This window comes from Phyllostomus hastatus, unplaced genomic scaffold, assembly GCF_019186645.2.
Source record: "Phyllostomus hastatus isolate PE091 unplaced genomic scaffold, TTU_PhHast_1.1 phas_scaffold_46, whole genome shotgun sequence".
Taxonomy (NCBI): Eukaryota; Metazoa; Chordata; class Mammalia; order Chiroptera; family Phyllostomidae; genus Phyllostomus; species Phyllostomus hastatus.
This window is the reverse complement of record NW_025334032.1, coordinates 31,222,714-31,244,278: the sequence shown is the minus strand read 5'-3', so window position 1 is coordinate 31,244,278 and position 21,565 is coordinate 31,222,714. Positions and strand designations below refer to the sequence as shown.

General features: G+C 46.8%; 2 protein-coding genes and 2 non-coding genes across 4 annotated transcripts; 3 read left to right on the top strand and 1 right to left on the bottom strand.

Moving 5' to 3' along the window:
• The first annotated feature begins 5,736 nt into the window (after window positions 1–5,736).
• Window positions 5,737–5,843, top strand: LOC123807837. Its single transcript, XR_006783714.1, has one exon. It is a non-coding gene; the product is annotated as a U6 spliceosomal RNA (small nuclear RNA).
• A 1,606-nt stretch (window positions 5,844–7,449) lies between these two features.
• Window positions 7,450–9,339, top strand: CLDN23 (claudin 23). The gene has a single exon (XM_045821423.1). The coding sequence runs from the start codon at window positions 7,905–7,907 to the stop codon at window positions 8,796–8,798; it is 894 nt and encodes a 297-aa protein (XP_045677379.1). The 5' UTR covers window positions 7,450–7,904; the 3' UTR covers window positions 8,799–9,339.
• A 4,212-nt stretch (window positions 9,340–13,551) lies between these two features.
• LOC123807829 lies at window positions 13,552–13,658 on the top strand. The gene has a single exon (XR_006783706.1). It is a non-coding gene; the product is annotated as a U6 spliceosomal RNA (small nuclear RNA).
• Window positions 13,659–15,866: 2,208 nt separating this feature from the next.
• LOC123807687 lies at window positions 15,867–20,786 on the bottom strand. The gene is made up of 4 exons (XM_045821729.1): window positions 20,618–20,786; window positions 18,123–18,600; window positions 16,326–16,434; window positions 15,867–15,904 (listed from the first exon to the last, which is right to left on the bottom strand). Exons 1-4 carry the CDS (start codon window positions 20,622–20,624, stop codon window positions 15,875–15,877), a joined length of 624 nt encoding a protein of 207 aa, XP_045677685.1. The 5' UTR covers window positions 20,625–20,786; the 3' UTR covers window positions 15,867–15,874.
• Window positions 20,787–21,565: the final 779 nt, after the last annotated feature.

Below are 21,565 nucleotides of genomic sequence, written 5' to 3'. Positions count from 1 at the left end.
ATTAACCTGTCTCATGTCATTTTGATTATTAGACCAGCCAGAAGAAGGTAGAAGGGTAGGAGAATAATCATATTTCTTCCCCAACAATCTCAACTATGTTTTATTGATCTCCCTTTTTCTTCTAGTGCTAATATCTCACTTTAAATTATTACAGCTTCACACTACATGTAACAGCCGGAGGGTGCATGCCTTTTTATTACTGCTCTTTCCAAAAGTTTCTTGCTGTGTTTTCTCATCTAGCTTTCCAGATGAACTTTAAAATTACCTATTCAATCCTAGTGTGACTTTTTATTGGAATTGGATTGAATCTTCACATTAATTTAGAAAGAATTACTATTATTATAACACTTGGTTTTTTTATGCAAGAATTTGCCCTGGTTGTCAGATAGTGTAAATTTTGGCAAAACAAACAAACAAAAATGCTTGTAGGTTAAAAAAATACCATACTCAGACAGAAAACTATCTCAAAGATCCTAATGAACCAAGTCCATGAGTAGTAGATATTTTTGCCCTGAAGCAGATGGAATGGACAGGTTTGGAGAGAAGCAGGCTAGTTACTGTATTTTTTGGACTATAAGATGCACTTTTCCCCCCAAAATTTAGGAGGAATAATGGTTGTTAGTGCTGCTGTTGAGTTCTGTTTACATTTACATTGGTGAAATATTTTGTTATTTATGTTATTAAATATTTTACCACATTTTGTGCTTCAAAATTTTTTTCTAACTTTCCTCCTCTAAAACCTGGGTGCATCTTGTGGTCTGAAAAATACAGTATATAATCAGCAGCAGCAGCAGCAGCAGCGATTCCTAGGAGCAACCCCACCTCACCCTGCTTTCCCACCCTTGCAAAGGGGATAGCCAGGATGCTAAGGTAAGAAGGGCGTGAAGCCTCTACAAGATAAAATTTAAGCAAGTTTTTTAAGTGGGATTATATCACATGATACTTTCTGATATGGTTGAGAAAGACGGCAAATACATCTTTGTTTTAGATGGCCAATCACCATAAAGAAATGAAATAGAATAAATTAAAAATACTGTAAGACTATGACAGCAGCATTATTCACAATAGCCAAAAGTTTCCCACACTTGGGAAACAGCCCAAGTGTCCATTGACAGAGGACCACACACACCAAACGTGGTATACACAGAGAATGAGATGTCGTTCAGCCGTATAAAGGCAGAAAATTCTCTTCCCGTGCTACAACATGGATGGAACTTGAGGACATTATGCTAACAGAAAAGTCACAAAAGGACAACTACTGTGTGAGTCCGCTTATAGAAGCTGCATTGAGAAGTCAAATCTATAGAGACAGAAAGTAGACTGGTGGTTGCCGAAGACCGAGGTGAGAAGAGGATGGGAGCTGGTGAACTTGGTAGAGAGTTCCCATTCTGCGAGATGAAGGAGTTCTGCAGGCCGGCTGCACAACAATGTGAGTGTACTTAGCACCACTGAACTATACGCTTAAACATGATTAGGACCATACATTTTATGCTATTAACATCTTACTATCATTTTTTAAAATGATGCATGTTATATCTTCCTTTTTGTGTTGCTGTGCAAGAATTTTGCAAAACTTCTTTCATGTATTTAATAAGTCTTTACTGCATACTTACTTTGATATAGACATTATTCCAAAAGCTGGTATGTAGCCATAATCAAGGCCCAGGAAAGTCCCTAGAATTTAGAAGTCATGAAGCAGTGAGAGAAACAGAATGACAATAAGTTAATACATAGTTAATAAGAAAATATGTGGTAGTAGTAAGTTTTATAAAGAAAATAAATTAGAATGATGTGATACAGAGCTAACACGGGGCGGCTTTAAATTAGATGTCTAAAGTCATATGTTTATTTGCTACAGTATTAGACACACCAGGCTCTCAGGCCACAGGCCAGCAAGGAAAGCTAATGACATGTTGAGGGGGCATAGTTCAATTCAAACCGTTTCAATGCCCTTTAAAATAGAATATTCTCTGCCACGTTGCCCCAGTATATCAAGGTTGTGGGTCTGATCCCCAATCAGGGCAAATACCAGAAACAACCAATAAATGCATAAATAAATGCAACAACAAATTGGTTTTTTTCCTCTCTCCCTCCCTCTCTCACTCTAAAATTAATTAAAAAATAAAGAATGATCACAGTTTAATTTTTATTCTATAACCTACTGGACTGGATTTGCCATTGGAAAGCTAGTGACAGTGTTTATTTAAGGCCTTATTCTGTGGAAAGAGTAAAGTAATGTGGACAAGAAAAGGGGTTCAATTGAAGGTAACCTCACCAGGTGATCTTATCATAAATTCATAATTGGGCAGGCCATGGTGAATTGTCATGCCTCAGGCATATAATTTTTAGTGAAAGGTTTATCTTTGCCTTAAGCCAGTCCTGTCCATTGTTTCTGTGCATCTAGGTCTGTATATACCTTTGAAATAAACTGTTACCACCCTCAGAGAGCACATAATTTTGTTAACTATCCTCTATTTCAATCCCTACCTTGCTTTCCCTCACCTCCACGTAAGCTTCCTTGCATTTCCTCCTTAATTTCAAAGGCATAAAAGCTGCAAAACTGTTACTCCCTGGAGCATTGGAGCTGTTGCTCCCTGGCGTGCATTACCAGTTTGGCTCAGGTAAACTCTCATAAAAGTTTTCTACAGGTTTGGATGTTTCTTACACCGACAATAGAAAGACCAGGTATAGGGAATCTGAGGACTTCTCATAACTGCACACTGCCGTGGTGGGCCCCTCTTTGCCCCTCAAAGTTTATAATCCGACTTCCAAGATAACATTGCTGTAGAAGTATGGAATTTTGCACCAGGTGGTATCTAGACCCAGCCTTTGCAGACTAATGGGACCCAGCATTAGCCCCTTTACAATTAGCCACCGGGAGCCCCCTATTCATCAGGAAACCCGGGGCATAGTAAACAGATCCTTGTGTTACCTCAGGGCCCCTCTTCCAAAAAGAAAGCTGTTACTGAGCTGGGGATCACCTTACACAGACAGGTACTAATCTCAGCAATAATTCATTCCTGACACACTATGATTCATGCTTTGTTTCTCACTCAGCCTCACAATGAACTCGGAAGTGCATGGAACAAAGAGCCCAGATCCTTCATCAGATGCTATACTTAGCTCAATCACGCTTTTTTAAATTACCATAGAAAGTTCCCCCCCGTGGACATATACTTGGTTGCAAATATCTGGAGCTAATCATTATCTCATTATTTTCTAGGCTGAGGAAAAACAAACACTCAAGCAAACCTGTTCACTGAGATGCACATCACAGTGCTTCTTGGTCAAGCAGTCGCCTGTAGGAGAGTTCTGGGAATGCTACATGAATGAATGAATATAGAGCAGAAGGAGATAAAATCGATTCGTTGAGTGGCTACTGTGGGCCAGGCAGGAAGACGGATTTCAGAGCAAAACAGAACAAGGTGAACCTGATGCCTCCTGCCACAGAGAATGTGCAGACTAACTACAAAGCTAGATGATTCAAGAAGTAAGGAATCGAGGCAGGTGTTATGATGGAAGAGGGAGTTATGGGAGTTCACACCAGGAAAAGTGACCATCTGAAGCACGCGCTGGGGTTGGGAAGTAGCAGGCAAAACTCTGGGGGCGGGGAACAGCATATGCAAGGATCTAGAGGCAAAAGGAAATCCAGAAAAAGTCTGGATTTCCTGGGTTACGGGGTGAGGAGATGGCGCTGGGTTGGTGGAGAGGGTCATGGGCAGGGGCACCTACCTGCTTGGGGCTGACCTGCGGAAGGTCTTGTGACAGGTTAAATCAGGTGCAAGACTTGGTTGAAATTTGAAACATCAACTCTGAGGGCCCATGTGGGGAATGGGGAGAGAAGGCCTCAGTGTAAGACACCAACTAAGAGTCAGTTTATTTATTGTTCATTCTTCTTCTTCTTATTATTATTATTATTATTTCTATCCTCACCTGACAACTTTTTTTTTGCTTTCAGAAAAGAGAGAGGGGTGGAAGAGAAACGTCGATCAGCTGCCCTCTTGGACGTACCCTGACCAGGGATCAAACCTGGAACCTGTGTATGTGTTCTGACCAGGTATCGAACCAAGGACCTTTCACTTTGCAGGATGACACCCAACCAACTGCGCCACACTGGTCAGGGCCATCTAGGAGTCGGTCTAAAGAAAAGGCTAGGAGATGGTTTGGGCTTAGGCAGAGGCAAAGGGAAAGAACGAGAAATGGATGACCAGAGAGGTTTAGGAGGCAGAACATACAAGAGCCCTACTTTCTCACAGGTAAATAGTACCCGGGCCTCATTCGCTCCAGAGAGGAATCTAAGTGAGAAGGAAACGACTTTTGGGAGAGGATTCAGAGCCCATGAAGTCTTTATGAAGGCTCCTTGCTGTTTAGGTTCTAAATGTAGAGACAAACTGTAAAGTGTATTCAAAGTAAACATGCTTTCTCAGAGCTGATGGGGATTTCAGTTTTTTCCAAAGTGGTCACCCAAGGGAATAAATCCTTATGTTCAGACAAATTGGGGTGTTGATAGGCCATGGGAGAGTTGCCATCTATATTATATAACTCCATTTATACAAAATTCTAGAAGTACAAACTAATCGACAGTGACAGAAATCAGATCAGTAGTTGCCTGGGAATAGGAGAGGCAGGGAGAGGTGGAGAGAGTGCCCAGGGCAGGTTCCACGGGTGTACTGATACGTCAAAACAGCAGTGCCCTACGTGCAGTGTATTGTATGTTAATTATGCATCGTCTGTGTAGGGCTCATTGTATTAAAAGAAAATAACTACAGGCCCAAAATAGTGTCAATTGTGCTAAAAGCCCATGATACAAAATGTACATTTAATACCTGATCTAATTGCAGCTTCAACCTTTCAGAGAAACAGAATCTTATTCAACCAGTAAGGAACTTTTGGGTCAAGCACCGGTAAGGTAATCTGTGATGTAGGCCTCTCTGCCCTCTCTCCCCAACCACAGAGAGAAGATGCAATTTCTCTTCCCCCAAAGTAAAGGTGTACTGGTTCAGAAATAATCCTTTTTGCCCTCCCCACCCCGAAGGGCTACCTCACCCCACTCATCGTCCTGTAAAAACCTTCCTGATTTGGCTCCTGCCTTCCCCTAGTGGAAGGTGACTTTGCCTGGAATAATCCACTCTTTTAGCTTCTTCATTTCACCCTCTTTCCGCTCATAAGAACCTTCCATTTCGTACAACTCGTCAGAGGCTCCTTCTAATTGCTAGATAGAATGTTGCCCACTTAATGATCACTCAATGAAGCCAACTAGATCTTCCAACTTGCTCAGTTAAATTTTGTTTTTTTAGCAAGAGTACAGACAAAAACTAGCACACTCACTTACAGCCTAGTGCCCATGCAGCTGCTCTGGGAAACAATAGGTCATTTCTTTAAAAAGTTAAAAATAGAACACCATATGACCCAGCAGTTCCACTTCTGGAGAACTGAAAGCAGAGATTCCAAGAAATATTCATGCACCCATGTTTGTAGCGGGATTATTTGCAGTAGCCAAAAGGTGGAGACAAACCAGGTATCCACCAAAGGATGACTGGATGAATAAAACGTGGTATATACCTACAAAGGAATATTATTCAGCCTTAAAAAGGAAACTCTGACACACGCCACCATATGAGTGAATCTTGATGACATTATGCCCAGTGAAATAAGCCCATCATAAATACTGAATGATTGCATTTACATGAAGTATCTAGAGTATTTAGGTTCACAGAGACAGAAAGTAGAATGGTGGTACTTGCTTCGGCAGTACCAATACTAAAACCGGAACAATACAGAAAAGATGAGGATGGCCCCTGAGCAAGGATGACACACAAATCTGTGATGTATTAAATATTAGGAAGGAAGGAAGAAGGAAGGAAGGAAGGAAGGAAAGAAAAGAAAGTAGAGGGTGGTTGTCAAGGGCTTTGGGGATAGGAGGATGGTGATGGGAATGGGGAGTTATTGATAAACAGGTAGAGTGTCAGTTTGGGAAGATGAAAAAGTTCTGGAGATGAACGGCAGTGAAGGTAGCACAACATTATGAATTTACTCAATGCCAATGAGCTGTACACTTAAAAATGGTTAAGACAATAAATTCTGTTACGCCTGTTTTACCACAGTTTTTAAAATTACACCATTTTCTGAAAAGAAAGGTAGTAATTCCTATCATCCACCCTAAAATGTTCCAAATTAGCTATAGACCTGAAACTAATACAAATAATATTGAACGTGAACTGTAATTGAAAAATAAAATTAAAAACTAAAATGCTCCCTGGCTGGCGGAGCTCAGTGGATTGAGCTCGAGCTGCAAACCAAAGTGTCGCAGGTTCGATTCCCAGTCAGGGTACATGCCTGGGTTGTAGGCCATGACCCCCAGCAACTGCACATTGATGTTTCTCTCTCTCTCTTTCTCCCTCCCTTCCCTCTCTAAAAATAAATAGATAAAATCTTTTAAAAAAACTAAAATGCTCAAAGTTATTTCAAACCGATGCTGAATTAACTTGGATTTTTAGAATGTTTTAATTTTAACTAATTACAAGCACAATATACTTCCATTTAAAGAAATATGGACCAAGAGGAAAATACTGTTAAAAGATAATTTTTAGAAAAATATAAAATCACGACTCAATATAAAAATGAAGACGTGTAAAATTTTTATTTCACTCATTATTAATAATGGAAACTGTGGTTTACAGCCAGTTCCAAGAAGAATTCAAGAAGCACAGATGCATAGGCCAACAGGTGTGCTAAAGCAAATGTAGAAAGCAAGGCCAGACTGGTCAGCAATCGGGCAATCACCCTTTACGCTCTCCTGAAAAACCCGTCTGCGTTTCTATGGACAAAAGTCAGTTGCACAGCTACAAGTGTTCCACAGTTTACAGAGCTGTAAAGCGGCTCAAAGCAGGACATTCTATAGTTAGATAAACCTGAAAAGTGTGCAATCCAGTAACAACTCTTTGTGTGAGCTTTTCAAAATCTTTACAAGGCTGAAAAAATAATAATAATCCTTCGTCCCAGAAACACACTCGCTTTGATACTTTTGAGTCAAGTTTAGCCTGGACTATGAAGACTATATTAAGCACAGTAAACAGCTCTATTAAACGAATCGGCCCAGTGCAATGCTCTGGGACGCGGTTCAGGACCGCGGTGCACACCAGCCCGGCGCGCACGCAGGTAGCGCGGAGAGCGGAGGTGCCGCCCACTGGGCGACAAGTGGCTGCAGGTGAACAGCGTAAAACTTGGAGGGACCACCGGGTGCGCGCTGGAGTGGGAGGAGGAGAGGCTACACCGCAGGACCCCAAGCGGGAGCGGAGAAAAACTGTGGCAACAGAGATCGGGGAAGGCAGGGAAACTGAAGGACAGCAAACCGGGCGGGGCCCCCGGAGCGGCACCGCCTCTTTCCTTCCCCGCCCACCGCCTTCCCCGCCCTCGGCCGGCGGAGCCTCGGGAGAAACCAGGGCGGGGCAACCTTTGCTCCGTCCGGGAGAAGCCTGGCTCCTGAGAGGGGTGTCGGCGCTCACAGGAGCCTGGGGCGGGCTGGGGGCCGCTGCTCCCTGCTCGTCCCTCCCACCCGAGGGGTTTGGTCGCGGGGTTCATTTCTGGACGCCCGCACCTCGGACCGCGGTATCGGTGGGACTCACCCGCGAGAGGTTTCGACTGGGGAAGGCAGCCGCGTCGGAGGGAATTAGGGGCGAGCCGTCGAGTGGGGACGGTCCCGGGTCGCAAACTTAGGGCGTCCGGGAGAGAGTGGGGCGCAGGCCCCTGGCCCGCGGCGGCGCCCGTGCCCACTTCGGGGCTCGGAGCCGGAGCTCTCCGTGCGCGCGCGGGCCCGAGATCGCCAGGCCGCGCCGGCCGAGAAGGCGTCGGCGGAGAAGGCAGCAGGTGCGCCGTCCCGCGGCAGAGCCGCGCGGCCCCCGGGCATGCGGACGCCGGCGGCGATGACGGTGGGCATGGTGCTCGCGCCCTGCGGGCTGCTGCTCAACCTGACGGGCACGCTGGCGCCCGGCTGGCGGCAGGTGAAGGGCTTCCTCAACCAGCCGGTGGACGTGGTGCTGTACCAAGGCCTTTGGGACATCTGCCGCGAGCAGAGCAGCCGCGAGCGCGAGTGCGGCCAGCCGGATGAGCTGGGGTACTTCAAGGCTGAGCCTGTGCTCGTGGCGCGGGGACTCATGGTGACGTCCCTGGCGGTCACCGTGCTGGGGCTGCTGCTGGCGTCGCTCGGCGTGCGCTGCTGGGAGGACGAGCCCCGCTTTGCACCGGCCGGCTTCTCCGGCTTGGTGCTCTTTGCCGCGGGCCTCTTCAGCCTCATCCCGGTGTCCTGGTACAATCACGTCCTGGCGGATCGCACCGTCCTGCCCGCCCCGGAGAGCCCGGTTACGGTGGAAGTCAGCTACAGCCTGGTGCTGGGCTACCTGGGCAGCTGCCTGCTTCTGCTGGGCGGCTTCTCGCTGGCGCTCAGCTTCGCGCCCTGGTGCCAGGAGTGCTGTGGACGCCGCAGCAAAGCACCCTCCGGCGGCCCTCGCCGCCCCAGCATCAGCACCGTGTACGTCGACTGGCCGCAGCCCGCGCTCACGCCCGCCATCAAGTACTACAGCGACGGTCAGCACCGGCCGCGGCCCGCGGAGGCGGGCCCCGTGGACGTGGGCCTCGCTGACAAGCCCAAGGTGGGCTTCCCCATGCCGCGGCCGCCACCCAAGACCTACACCAACTCGGTGGACGTGCTCGACGGGGAGACGGGGCCCCACTCCCAGGGCGCCTCCTCGCGCAGCACCCGCCCCTGCCACAGCTCCCTGCCCTGCGACTCCGATCTGTAGACCGCGCCCCGCAGCTTGCGCTGCCCGGACGGAGGACTCTCGCCACCACCGTCTAACCTTAAACGTGTCTGTTCCCTTGGGGCCTGGAGTCGGAACCTTGGACACCGTTCCTGTAACTGCGCCTGGTTTGGAGGGCGGTCTTCCTTTCCTGTGGCCAAACTAGACTCCTTGGACGTTTACTTCAGGTTGGGTTTGTTTTTCTTTATATAGAGCTGCTGTTGTTCTCTCCAGAGGAATCAGGGTCCTTATAGGGTGACAGGCTTATCCCTCTTTCAGCTGAAGGACAGAGAGCGACTTTGCATCTTATTGACAAGGGACAATAACAACAAAAAAGTCAGCCTCGGCTGTGGAGGCCAAAAATCGACTTAACACCTTGAAACAATATTCTGAAATGCTGATGAACTTTGCATCAACGTAATTAAATATTACTAATTTCTTTCCTGCTGTATAATTCATTTTCATGCAAACTCTGGAGAGACCAGTCTATTTCTGGCTGTGTTTGAATGAAGCTCTCAAAAATAAACGCAGAGCCATGCAATTATAGCAGCTTTCCTGGCTTTCCTGGAATGAAATAACCTGACTAACTCATGTGTACATTTCCTCGTGTATAAATAGGATTTATCTTTTCTTATTGCTTATTCTTTGATGTTAAAGTTGAGGTCACGCCAGAGTTTCCCTTGTAGAAGCCAGAGAAGCAGGAGAGGAGTAATGCATGCCGTTCTGTTCCTTGGCTCCCCTGCCCTAGACTTAGAAGGCCATCGATTAAATATTTGGTGCACAAGGGAACCTGTTGATCATACTAGGTTAAAGGACGTGTTTACAGATCTCTCGTTTACACATAAAATGTGAAACTAAGACTTGCAATATACCCACAAAAGCAGTTTGTCTCCAGTACAACCTTTTGGAGTTTAAGCCTTAATTACCAACGATGTCCTGGCTGCCTGAGCACTGTTCCAGAAATCTTGCCCTCCGAACTTCGCACCTCTTGGTGTAACGTTGCTGAAAGAGGCGAGGGGGCCCCACTCAGATTCCTGTCTCCTTTGTTTGTGGGTTCATGCTGTTTTCTGTGCAGCACCTGGTCTATTGTTGGAAAAACTTTAAGTGCCCATTTCCACAGGAAGTGCAGTCAGGAATCGTTTCCTCTTGTAACAGTGATGCCCAGAGTCACGAGGAGGCATGGCATCGGTGCGTTCATGAGAAGGACTTGATGGCACGAGTAGGGCTGGCTCTCGTTCCGAGTGATTGATTTCCAGGTGCCTTTAACTGAACTGCATCTCACCTTTCAAACCTGCCACTGGTGGCCACTTCAGAGGCAGAACACTCTGTTCAGAGAGGGACCACTGATAGCAGAGGGCCATAAAACTAACCGAACAGCACGGGCTGCTCCATAGCAGCAGAAGGGGTAACACAGATTCACTTCTCGGCCATTTGGTACTGGAATTACCTGTTTCTATGTTTTCTCGACCACACTTGAGCGTGCAGGCATATCGCTTGGGGATCTTTTTCAAATGCAAATTCTGGTTCAGTTGGTCTGGAGTGAAGCTGATTCCCTAAGATCTCCCAGGAGATGCTGAGGCTGCGGGCTCCTGGCCCCCACTTGTGGCTGCCAGGCTCTCACCGGGCCTGTGCCTCACTCAGATTTCAGTCCCACTGGCAGCGCATAATCAGCCCTTTGAGGGCTTGCCCTCTCGTTGAGTTAGGGGCTCCCTTCCCAGGAACAGCCAGGGTGGAGAGAAGGCAACGCTGCTGTTTACAGCTAATACCTTAAAAAGGGATGAGGCCCCTGAGAATCAGGACCCAGCAGATAGCACAAAGACTCTGGATTTCTGGCAAGTACTAAATTTACCGAAACTTTTCTGCGTCATAATTCCACGTATTTCTAGGGAAGGTTTGATAAAAGCAAACAAGTGGTGTTTTGTATGTTTTACATTTCCCCGCGCCCCCCCCCCCCCCAAATTACCCACTGGCTTATATTCAAAACACTTCCTCTCTGCTGATTAAGAGCAAACCGCAGCTCTGGCTGGTGTAGTTTAGTGGACTGAGCACTGGCTTGCAGACCAAAAGGTCATCGGTTCTATTCCTGGTCAGGGCACATACCTGGGTTGTGGGCCAGGTTCCTGGTTGGGTGGTGCATGTGATGTGTCTCTCACACCTCCATGTTTCTCTCCCTCTTTCTCCTTCCCTCCCTGTCTCTCAGTTGACACTCTAGACAGACTGGCTGGAGGAGGCCAGCACCTCGGAAGTTGCTGTTGGAAGTGAAACTTACCCTAAACTTGACCCTAACTAGGTAGCAACCACACCACAGTGAAGACACTCATGGGAAAGGGCACAACCGCCTTGCCTGGAACCCTTCACACCCGTCACACACCGTCACCACTCACTTTTAATAATCCTCGTTACACACCAAAGTGTGCGTTCTCACTGAATGGATGAGATCTTTTCAGGATTACTCAGGGCAGGCCTGGAGGATGGAGGAATCTCAAAGTAGAGCAGGCGCTGCCTTAGCACGGCCCCTGCCCCGCCCCTTCGCCAGTCTGGCTCCCACGCCCTCACTAAGGAGGGGTGAGCTTTGGAGCTCACTCGCTGTTGTCCCTTGCGGAGGCTGGAGGCTGCGGGAGGAGCTGTCAAAGGTGCTTCAGCCGCCACCCTTTTTATTTCCTACGTCATTCATCCAGCAAGGTGGGGCACACCTGCCCTTGTGTTAGCACCCTGGTGGGCACCTTGCAAAACAAAAGTATTCCAGGCCCTGCTGTGTGGAACTCACATAGTCTAGTGTGAGAGATCCGTGCAAGGAAGATGAAGACCAATAAGCCAGAGTCCAGGGCTGGAGAAAAGGGTGGTATTCTAGGGAAGGTGGTCAGGAAGTGCTACTGGAGCAAGACAATGAAAGAGGGAGAGGGGACACTCTATCCCTGGAGTAGCCACCCTCCGTGTCACTGCTTCACTAATAAGCTTTTTCTTTCACCTAAAACAAAAAAAGAAAAGAGGGAAAAGAGAGAGAGGGAAGCATCCCAGCCTGAGAGAACAGCAAACTCCAGCATCCACCCAAGAAGCAGTGGTGAAAACAGGTAGGCAGAGCGGTCTTGGCACCCGCAGGTGTGGCTGCTGCTTCTCCATAGAGCAAGGTCGCAAGGTCGCAAGGTCTCAAGGGCAGGAAGAAGCTGGGGGTGCCGAGGCGGGGGAGGGGAGCATCTTCTTGCCTTTTATCAGGCTAATAGCTTCTCTAGGAGGGAATACACTCTGAAACAAATTCAATCTGTTTAATAGAATGTTTTCAGAATAAAATATAAACCATGCTGTTGAGGAACATTCTATCCTGCCAATGTGTAAACAGCCCCACAAGGCAGTTGGCAGAGAAGAAATTTGAGCCTCATCACACATCACCAGAGATTAAAAGGTTAACCACCAGGATCCCTGACCCCTGCCTGACTCACATACCCCCTCTCTCACCCCTCACCTTCACACTGGCCTCCCTGAAATGAAGTCTGTCATTCGTCTCTTCAAAACCCTCTGGATCTTTCTTAGGTATCATCCACTCTTAGCTTAAATTCCATTCATGATTTGGCCAAGGCCCAGGTTTCCGCCCTCATTACTCTCTCCCACACATGAACCCTAAACTATTCTCCAGCTCCAGCTTAGAGGACTCATATTTGCACATAGGAGACACATGTCTAATGTGGATTTTTCCTCATGTACTTTCCCATTTTACCTCTAAGTTGAAGGTAAGGGCAGGGTTTCTATTTATTTTGTAATCCTAGAATGGGTGCTAATGCTTCTCTAGTGCCTATTAGCAATTGAATAAGTTCAAGTTACCTCTAAAAGCTGTTTCTGTATCCAGATTCTTTCTCTCCTTATACACAATTGTCATGTGTGGAGAAAGCAATCTGTGGCCTGAGGCCTCCGGCCCAAACCCGGGACTGCAGGTGGGGAGTGGGCCCAGGAGCACTCTGTGAACGGGGCTGCGCCCTGTGGTGAGTGGCCAGGGAAAGGCCGAGGGAGACCGCACAAGTCATTGTCATTTTCCAGAATTTGGGTAAAATATGCTTCCTAATAGCCCAGCTCTGCTCTTGCTGAACTTCCATTTCCTCCTCTGCACAACTGGGGAGACTGGATTAGATGTTATCAGAGGGTCTGTTTAAATCTAATATTCCGAGAGTGAAGACTGAGAATTAGATGAGGCTGAGCAGAGAAACTTGAAATGGTAACAGCAAAGGCTGGGGAAACGGACTGATCTGGAAAATTAGTGATTGGTCAATAGCAACAAACTCCATGGTCTAGTCCCCGGTTTATCCAAATTTCATAAACCTCCCAGGAGTTCAAGTAGTGCACTCCTTAGGGAACTTCGTGCACTCCCCTCATCATCCATGGCCTGTCCCCCATACACATAAAGCGCTTCATTTAACTCGTAATTGCTAACAACAGACACAAAAGTTCAAGTTTTGCGTAGGGCTTTTTGAGCCTAAGGCAAGAGTCAATGAACTTTTCTAAATCTCCTTGTTCTTCCAGAAGGACACTCAGTCCTATGACCAGGTTAAAGAAGTTGAGTTCTTCTAAGGAAATTCACGTTTAATGTCTGCTACAGGCTTACTGCTCCACCTATGAGTGGAGAGAAATTAAGCAGGTAATCAATACCTTACACAGGGACCATCACAATGGAAGGCTCTTAAGGCTGAAACCATGCCTCTGCTCCACACAGACACGATGACATGTTACCGCCAGTGTAGAGGAGAGAGATGATTAGAAATGAAGTATAGTGCTCGCTTCGGCAGCACATATACTAAAATTGGAACGATACAGAGAAGATTAGCATGGCCCTTGCGCAAGGATGACACGCAAATTCCTGAAGTGTTCCATATTTTTCAGGAACCTAAATAACAAAACAAAGAAACAAGCAAAATATAACCAAAGACACTGAAATAGAGGTCAGGCTGACAGTGCCCACAGAAGAGAGTAGAGGGAATTTCAGGGGACAGTGGGAAGGGTTCATGGGAACAAACTTAAAGGACACATGGACAAAAACTAGGGGGAGGGTGGTAATGGGAGGGAAGTGGGGAGGGGAGGGAGCGGGGGCTGGATTGGGAGTAAAAAGGAGAAAACTGTATTTGAACAATGATTAAAATAAAATTAAAAAAAAAGAAATGAAGTATAAAATTTTAAGTATCCATTTAGGAAATTAAGCCTTTCTGGGGAGAAGGACATTCAAGTATGTTGTGTGAATTCTTCAACAGGGACAGCATAATGGGACACGTTAAACTAGATTCACGCAGGACAATGCTTAGGCATACATCCATAAGCGACCAGAGATCGGAAAGGATATAAATAAGCAGCAGGTGAGGAGAAGGGGTGCGTCCAGGATCCTCTGGGAGACTTGGCAGCAGTGGGCTCTCTCTCTCCCAGGGAGAGGAAACAAGGGGGAGTTTCTCGGGCCAAACAGGAAACGAGACCTGCGGACGAGAAGGGTGGGTTCGGAAGGGACACTTTTCCGCAGAGCCTGTGAAATGGGCTGAGCTGCTGACACCCACACAAGGCCTAAGGGAGATGTCAGCAGCGGCGTAAGCATGTCCGGAGAAGGTGGCAGTACTGTTGTACCTCATTCCTGTGTGCCTTTGACGTGGGTTCTTCTGTGTCATTTTAATGCACTTTTGCCCAGGGGGAGGCAGAGCCTTGCCAAGGGAAAACTTGGCTGTGGGGGTGGCTCTTGGGAGACAATAGTGAGATAAACCCAAGATTTACCCTGTGGATGAGAAGGGTGGGGCGTACATGGTGCTAAAATGGTTTCCTCTCAAAGACGGCTGAGCCCCAGCCGCAAGGTCAGGGTGCTGCTGCAGCTCCCAGCCTCAGAAAGGCGGGGCCCCCAGCGATTGCTCCTCGGGGAGGTTGCTTCCTACTTGGGACATTGTACACTGGATTGCAAAGCACCATTTATGTTTTGTACTATACCCACAGTAATAAGCCTAGGGCTTCTCTTTATGCACGAAAGCCTATGTACACTCATTCTGTAAGAAACTAAATAGGAATAGTCTAGAAAAGATCCAAGCAAGAAAAGTCTTCCAAGTCAAGTTGTGTTTATTACAATTGAGACTCACATTATCAGATTCAAGTACGATGCAAAGTGTACAGGCATTGTTCATATTTCCATTTGGTGCCCAATCGGCCTGGTGTGGGTTCTGCTAATCTGATTTTTATCCTCGGGGAAACAGTTTCATGACTGAGTGAGTTGCCCATGGTTGCTACCACCGAGTTTCAGACCACACTCCTGCTTTGTTACCAGTCTCCCATCACAGATTCAGTGCCCCTGACTGCTTATGTGGGTGTGACTGCTGCAGACTCAGGAAGGCAGGCAGAGGGAGAGCAGCCAGAGGGAGTTCGGGCTCCCAGTAGCGCCTACATGTTTGCCCCTCAGGCAAGAGCCAGCTGGGATGAGTCCTCCTGGCCCACACCTACCACTGTGTCTGCTGCTGCCCATGGGACCCACCCACTGCACTGCAAAGAAGGCAGGCCAGTCATTCACCTGAGTTTCCACATCTGTAAAGTAGTCCACCTGTACTTAGTTTTAGAGTCACTTGAGAGCATAAGAAAATCATTGATTCCATGACTTTTCAGAAAAAGTGAGTGCCGACTTGGCGGCAAACTGTATCTGAGCGAGGGAACGGTAGGGAGCGAACACATCCACATTTGCCGCACTGCAGAAACCTGGCCTTCAGCGTGAAAGGCAAAGACTCAAGGGAACTTGTTTCCATGTGTACGATGGAGAAACAGGTTCAGAGAGATTAACTGGCTCAAAGTGAGTGTCAGAGCCAAGATTCAAATCCAGAGCTCCTGACTGGTCCTGGGCCAGCAGCGAGATGAGACAGTTTCTGCTGATAAGCCGGGGCCTACGTTACGTGAAGATGGAACTGTTTCCCACACCCACTGACAAAACCGATGGCCGCTCCGAATCCAGAGAGCAGTTATTTTAATAATGAGTGACCATTGACCATAAACTCTTCCAGAAGTTAGAACAGCTCACAATGAAATGTATAAACAATCTGTATTGCGATTTCTCAGCTCCTTCTTTTTCTTTTTTCATCATCAGATTAGTCAGTTTGCACAGAGGTTAACAACACCTGCCAGGAAAGAGAGATGAAGTTAGAGAATAGGCTCTATGTTAAAACAAAGCAAAAGCACAGAGCTGGTTGAACTGCACAGAAGTTAGAAGAGACCACAGGGAGTGGTACATTTTAGGGGTAACTCCCACTAACCCTGCTCACCTCCCACAGCCCACCCCGCAGCAGTACTGAACTCGTGGAAGTCTGCCAAGAGCTAAATTTCTTGATTGCTCTCTCATGCACGGCTCATTTTGGTTTGAACAACTAAGGATGGAATAGAGTCTAAAGACAACAAAGTTGCTGGCCATTCCGTTGACACACATAATAGCATCATTCTCTAGTTCGTGCCGCCGGCTTTCACCCAGCTAGGAGCTTTCAGAAGGGTCCTTCTCTAACTGTCTCTCAAGAATTGGTTCTCCTCAGAGACTTGCAGGCATACCTGTTCATCATAGGCTTCATTGACGAAAGTCTCAGTGTTCATTAGATTCTCTCCTTCTTGGTCATCTTCTTTGTGGCTGGCCAGGGTTCTTGATGAGGCTGTCGTGTTTCTAGAAATCAAAGAAACAAAGTCAAAAGAGTTGCCCCTTGAGTTAGAAGCTGGGATTGGCGAATGGTGAAAAAGGGCCAACTTGTCCCCACCACAGGATTTTTTTTTAATTATATCCTGTTTTAATTGTCTCTTTAATGAAGCAAACGACCTAGAATGGGCAACCCCCAAGTCAATTATTATTTCTTACTAAGTATTCATTTAACTCCTGAGTTGATACATCTCTCAATTGAGGGGAACTAGGTAATTGGGGCCAATAAGTACTGAATCCAAGGACAGATCAGTGGCAAATGAACACAGTAACTGGCAAGTTAATGTAGTTAAAAAAAACTGAGGTGACAATCAGAATTCCCAAGAGTAGCATCTCAGTATCTTAATATTAACCAGTTAGCTGTTAACTAACCAGTGTTACCTTGGACAAAGACAAATCACTTCCCCTGACATTCATCCTGTAAACTGAAGGCTGGGTAGAGATGGAACTTTTAAAACTTTCATCATTTCTACGTTTCTTGATGCATAGTCTGTTTAATGTCTGATTATCTGATCAGTGTCTTCAGTTACTATATCTTGATATGCTACGGTTTATTTTGTCATCATTCCTACACTAAATCATCATTTCATTATTTGTGTTTGTTTCTCTCTTTTTTAAGATTTTATTTATTTTAGAGAAATGGGGAAGGGAGGGAGAAAGAGAGGGAGTGAAACATCAATGTATAGTTGCCTCTAGCACACCCCATACTGGGGACCTGACCTGCAAGTCAGGCATGTGCCCTGACTGGGAATCAAACCAGCAATGCTTTGGTTTACAGGCCTGCACTCAATCCACTGAGCTACACCAGCCAGGGTTCGTATTTGTTTCTTTAATCCACTGACTCTCTTGCTCTTTGACAAAACTTGATGCTTTTGCTTTAAGTCTTTCCTGAGTTTATTTTACCTCCTGTTGCGGGATGAGAGATACCCCTTCTAAATTCAAATGTCTCAGTCATAAACCCCATTCCTTTAGAATGTAATCGAATTTGGAAAGAGGTAATTATGTTAAAAGGAGGTCATGAGTTTGGGCCCTAGTCCAATGTGACGGATGTCCTTATAAGAAGAAGAAAGTGGGCCCCAGACACGCACAGAGGGAAGACCATGGGGGGTCACAGAGACGTCTGTAGCCACAGTTGGAGGAGAAAGCAGCCCTTAGCCTCAGAAGAAACCAACCCCACGGACACACTGATTTCAGACTTCCAGCCGCCAGAGCTGTGGGGAAATACATTTCTGTTGTTGAAGACGCCCCGTCTGTGGTCTTTGTTATAGCAGCCCTAGCAAACTAACACACCTCTCTTAACAAGTTTTTCCTCCAGCCATTGGACTAACTCTAGCAAACTAACACACCTCTCTTAACAAGTTTTTCCTCCAGCTGTTGGACTAACTCTGCCTCATCAGTGGGGAGTCACCTCCCCGCATCCTGGAGATTGGGACCCTGACAACTGTTGAGGCAGGTGTATCTGCCCCAGGTACCACTTGAAAAGATGATCCCAATTATTACTTTTCTAGTCATCTAACAGGTGAGGCTGCTTCATCGACTAAATAAAGCCTTTCTCAGCCTTTCTAGAGTGGACAAATACCTCCAACCCCATTCATCTTATTTTATAAGCAACTTCTTTGGAATAACACTCCCCCATGAGGACATTAATAGCTGCTCACCTTTTTAGTTTACGGTCTTTTCTGAAATGCACAAACGCTCCCAGAGCCACCAGGACAACTGATAGGCCGATGGTTGAGCCGAGGGTGATGTAGCTCAGGGCTGGCCCACGCGCTGCCTCTTCACAGACCTCTCCATTGTTTTCCACCAGACAGCTGCATTTTCTCAGCTCCCCTTCCATTGTGCAGATGCCCCTCCCGTCACAGAAATCGCTGCTACAGGGCAGCTGTTTTGTCCTCTGTGAGTCCTTGGGCTGAACAAGCTTCTCTCTTTCCTTGGTTTCTGAGGTCTTGCTTTCTTGACCAAGGATGGGAGGGATCAGTGTTTTTCTCACAGGATGGGTCATCCCTTCTGGGCCCTGGGAAGTAGCCTCGGGGGGCTCGGAAGCCTGGGGATGCAGGGTAATTTTAGGGGTGACCCTTTCTGCAGCCTCCAGCTTTTCAGGTGTGGGCGATGAATGGGTTTTATCTGGAGAGGTGCCTACAAAAACAGCAGGTGGGGGCATGGGTATACACACGTACATTCAACAGCTAAGAGCTATTTCAAAAGAACAAGAATTCTAATGGACTCAACCAGATGAGGCTGAATTTATAAAATCATAAATCACTCTCATCACTTTTGGCCAAAGGAAAAAAAATTATTAAAATTTGTATTAAGAACTGCCTATCTTACAGCACTTAACACGTCTGGTTCAGGACCAGCCTATCGATCAGAGCGGTGTACTCTTAGAGGAAAGTCCGCGCAGGTTTAGCCAAGGCGGAGCCTGTCACTGACAGTGTTTTATTCTGTGAGCACCAGTGTGGCAGACTTAAACAGTAAATGTAGAGACTGGAAAGACTTTTCAAATATAAGTTTACCTGTAAATATTTAAAACGTTTTATTAAGAATTTTTTTAGAGAGAGGAACATCAATTTATTGCTCCACGTATTTATGCATTCATTGCTTGATTCTTGTATGTGCCCTGGCCGGGACCAAACCCCCAGCCTCGGCGATGGGGACTTCGGCAATGGGGACAACACTCTAACCACCGGAGCTATCTGGCCTTTTGAGTCCAAGTAAACTGTAATTTTAGCAAGATCTACACGTGGCAAATGTTGAACCAGATTCGGTGGTGGTAGTAGGAGGGGCGCACATTAGGCAGGGGGTAGGCAACAAGGTGCTTCTGACCACAGAGGAGTGTGCAGCGAAGTCTGTTTAAGGCATCTCACTGTGCTGTCTGTTATTGTCGGCGTGAGCGTTACCCTCACGTGAACACTGAAGACCAAACTGCAGGGCGGGAAGGCTGCAGATCAGCAATGAAACTGCGTCTTGCCTCCGCCTTCACCTGGCTCACTGGAGTGTTTCCGTCCCGGGCAGTTTAGGGTCCCTCACAGTAAGGCATATCTGGAGGAAGCCAGCGTCACTTTGCACACTCAGTAATCCTCTCCAAAAAAGTGATGCAAAAGTCAGGGTGAAATCATTATCAAGGAGCGGAGTTAACTATTGGGCCTAGTCGTCAGGAATGGGAGAGCAAGTGCAAGTATGTCCATTTTCTGGTTTAGTTTTAAAACCAGGTGATGAGGATGATAAATGCCTCAATCACTGCCTCCCCACCCGTGACTCACTGCCAACACAGGGCGTTCAACAAAACCACCCTCATTTACAAGACCATCAGATCAACCCTGGAAAATCCGTTCTCTGTCCTAGTTAGGATGAACTGAGTAGGGGCACCATCTGTCTTCCAGCCGGTCGGGTTTTAGAGGGTGAGATGAGAAATTGAGAAGCCAGTGAGAACACTTTCCTGTAAGATGACTTTTCTAAATTTTTTTCTTTAGTAGTTATGACCAGTTTCAGTACCACGTCCACTGCCTCGCCAGTTCTGTAGCTTAGAGGACCTGGATACCATTGGGGATACAGCTATAGCATTAGGAGAGGGTGGCTACAGGCAGAATGAGCTGTAGTTGCTCAGATGACTGGCTGTGAACACACCTTCCCATGAACATACTGTTTGGCACAGTATTGCTATAACGGCCATTTACAGTTAACATTTAAGTACTAACATGACAGCTTTATACACATTCTCTTACATTCCTTAACACCTCTGTAAGGTAGAAAGTGCTATTTCCACATGGAAAAGGGGGAGCCAAGAGAGGTCAAATGGTTTGCCTAACCGGCTTCCCCTGGGCTGTGCCTACCAAGTGATCAAACACGGGCTGAGTCAAACGTAGGAGAAACGTGTGTTCTCTCGGACCACACACAGACTGGCCGTTCACTATCCCACTGCAGCTCGCTATCACACTGCCTGCTCTAAAATCAAACCAGAGGGCACGTTAGCTTTCCACAAGGGGTTCCCGTACTCCATGTCCAGTTGCCCAGACTAGGAGTTTCCTATTGTTCAGTTTAAAGAGGACACAGTGATAACGAGGTAGTAATTGAGAGGATAAAAGCTTAAGGAGTATTGACAAATTCGATGTTACTAAAAGCCAGCCACTCACAGCGATGAACAGGAATTACTCACAGCTCATTTCATCGGACGCATCCAGGCAGTCAGCACGGCCGTCACACACTTGCTCCGGGGAAATGCATGTCCGGCCGTCCTCACAGGACTGTGATGGCGCAGAGCAGCGGACAACTTCAATGCATCTGTTTGTGTCGGCCAAGTAGTACCCGCTGGAACACTTACAGGTCTGTCCGTCAGGCTTCGGTAAACAAATGTGGCTACATCCTCCATTGTCGTTTGAGCAGCTGTGACTACCTGTGGATTCCCGCCCCGCAAATATACCAATTTAGATTTTTTTTTCCCCGAAGGGTCTTTTGCAAATTTTCTGCAGATACACTGTCAGAGTGATAGGACCCAGATATTTCCCCAGAGGAGACAGCTCTGCAGTTTAATTCCTCTTAGTCAACTGGGTACCAAGCAATTGGTGATTCTTCTCCACGGGTAAGCATGGCTTTAGAAAACAAGGAGTTCAGACTAGGGACGGGCTTAAGAAAAACTGAGGTGAACTGCAGTTCATTCAAGACCCCATTGTGAATTGTCTCCTCCCCTCACATCAACCACCCAACATTGGAACTAGAAGGGTCTTACACATAAATCACTCCTCAGATGAAACTATGGGGGCTGTGGTCCCCATGGTCCCTCTGAGAATTGTACAGAGAGAACAGATTGGCACTTGCCAGAGAATGTGGGCAGTAGGTGCGGGGGGAGTTGGAGAAGAGTCTGACTGAGCCAGCCATTTATAGTTGCTCATAGTTCTCCAAAGCCTTTATCTTAAGATTTAAATTCTAGCAAGTTGTTACTTTTTAAGATATTCCCGGAATTGTGGAATAGGTGTGTATATAGTATAGATACAACCTACTTTAAGGGTGACAAAGGCCCCCCTTAATTCTGGTTCTTAGAATTAAGCAACAGATGAAGATCAATTTGTGATGTGACCATTTGTCACACTGAAGAATTCTGAAAAGG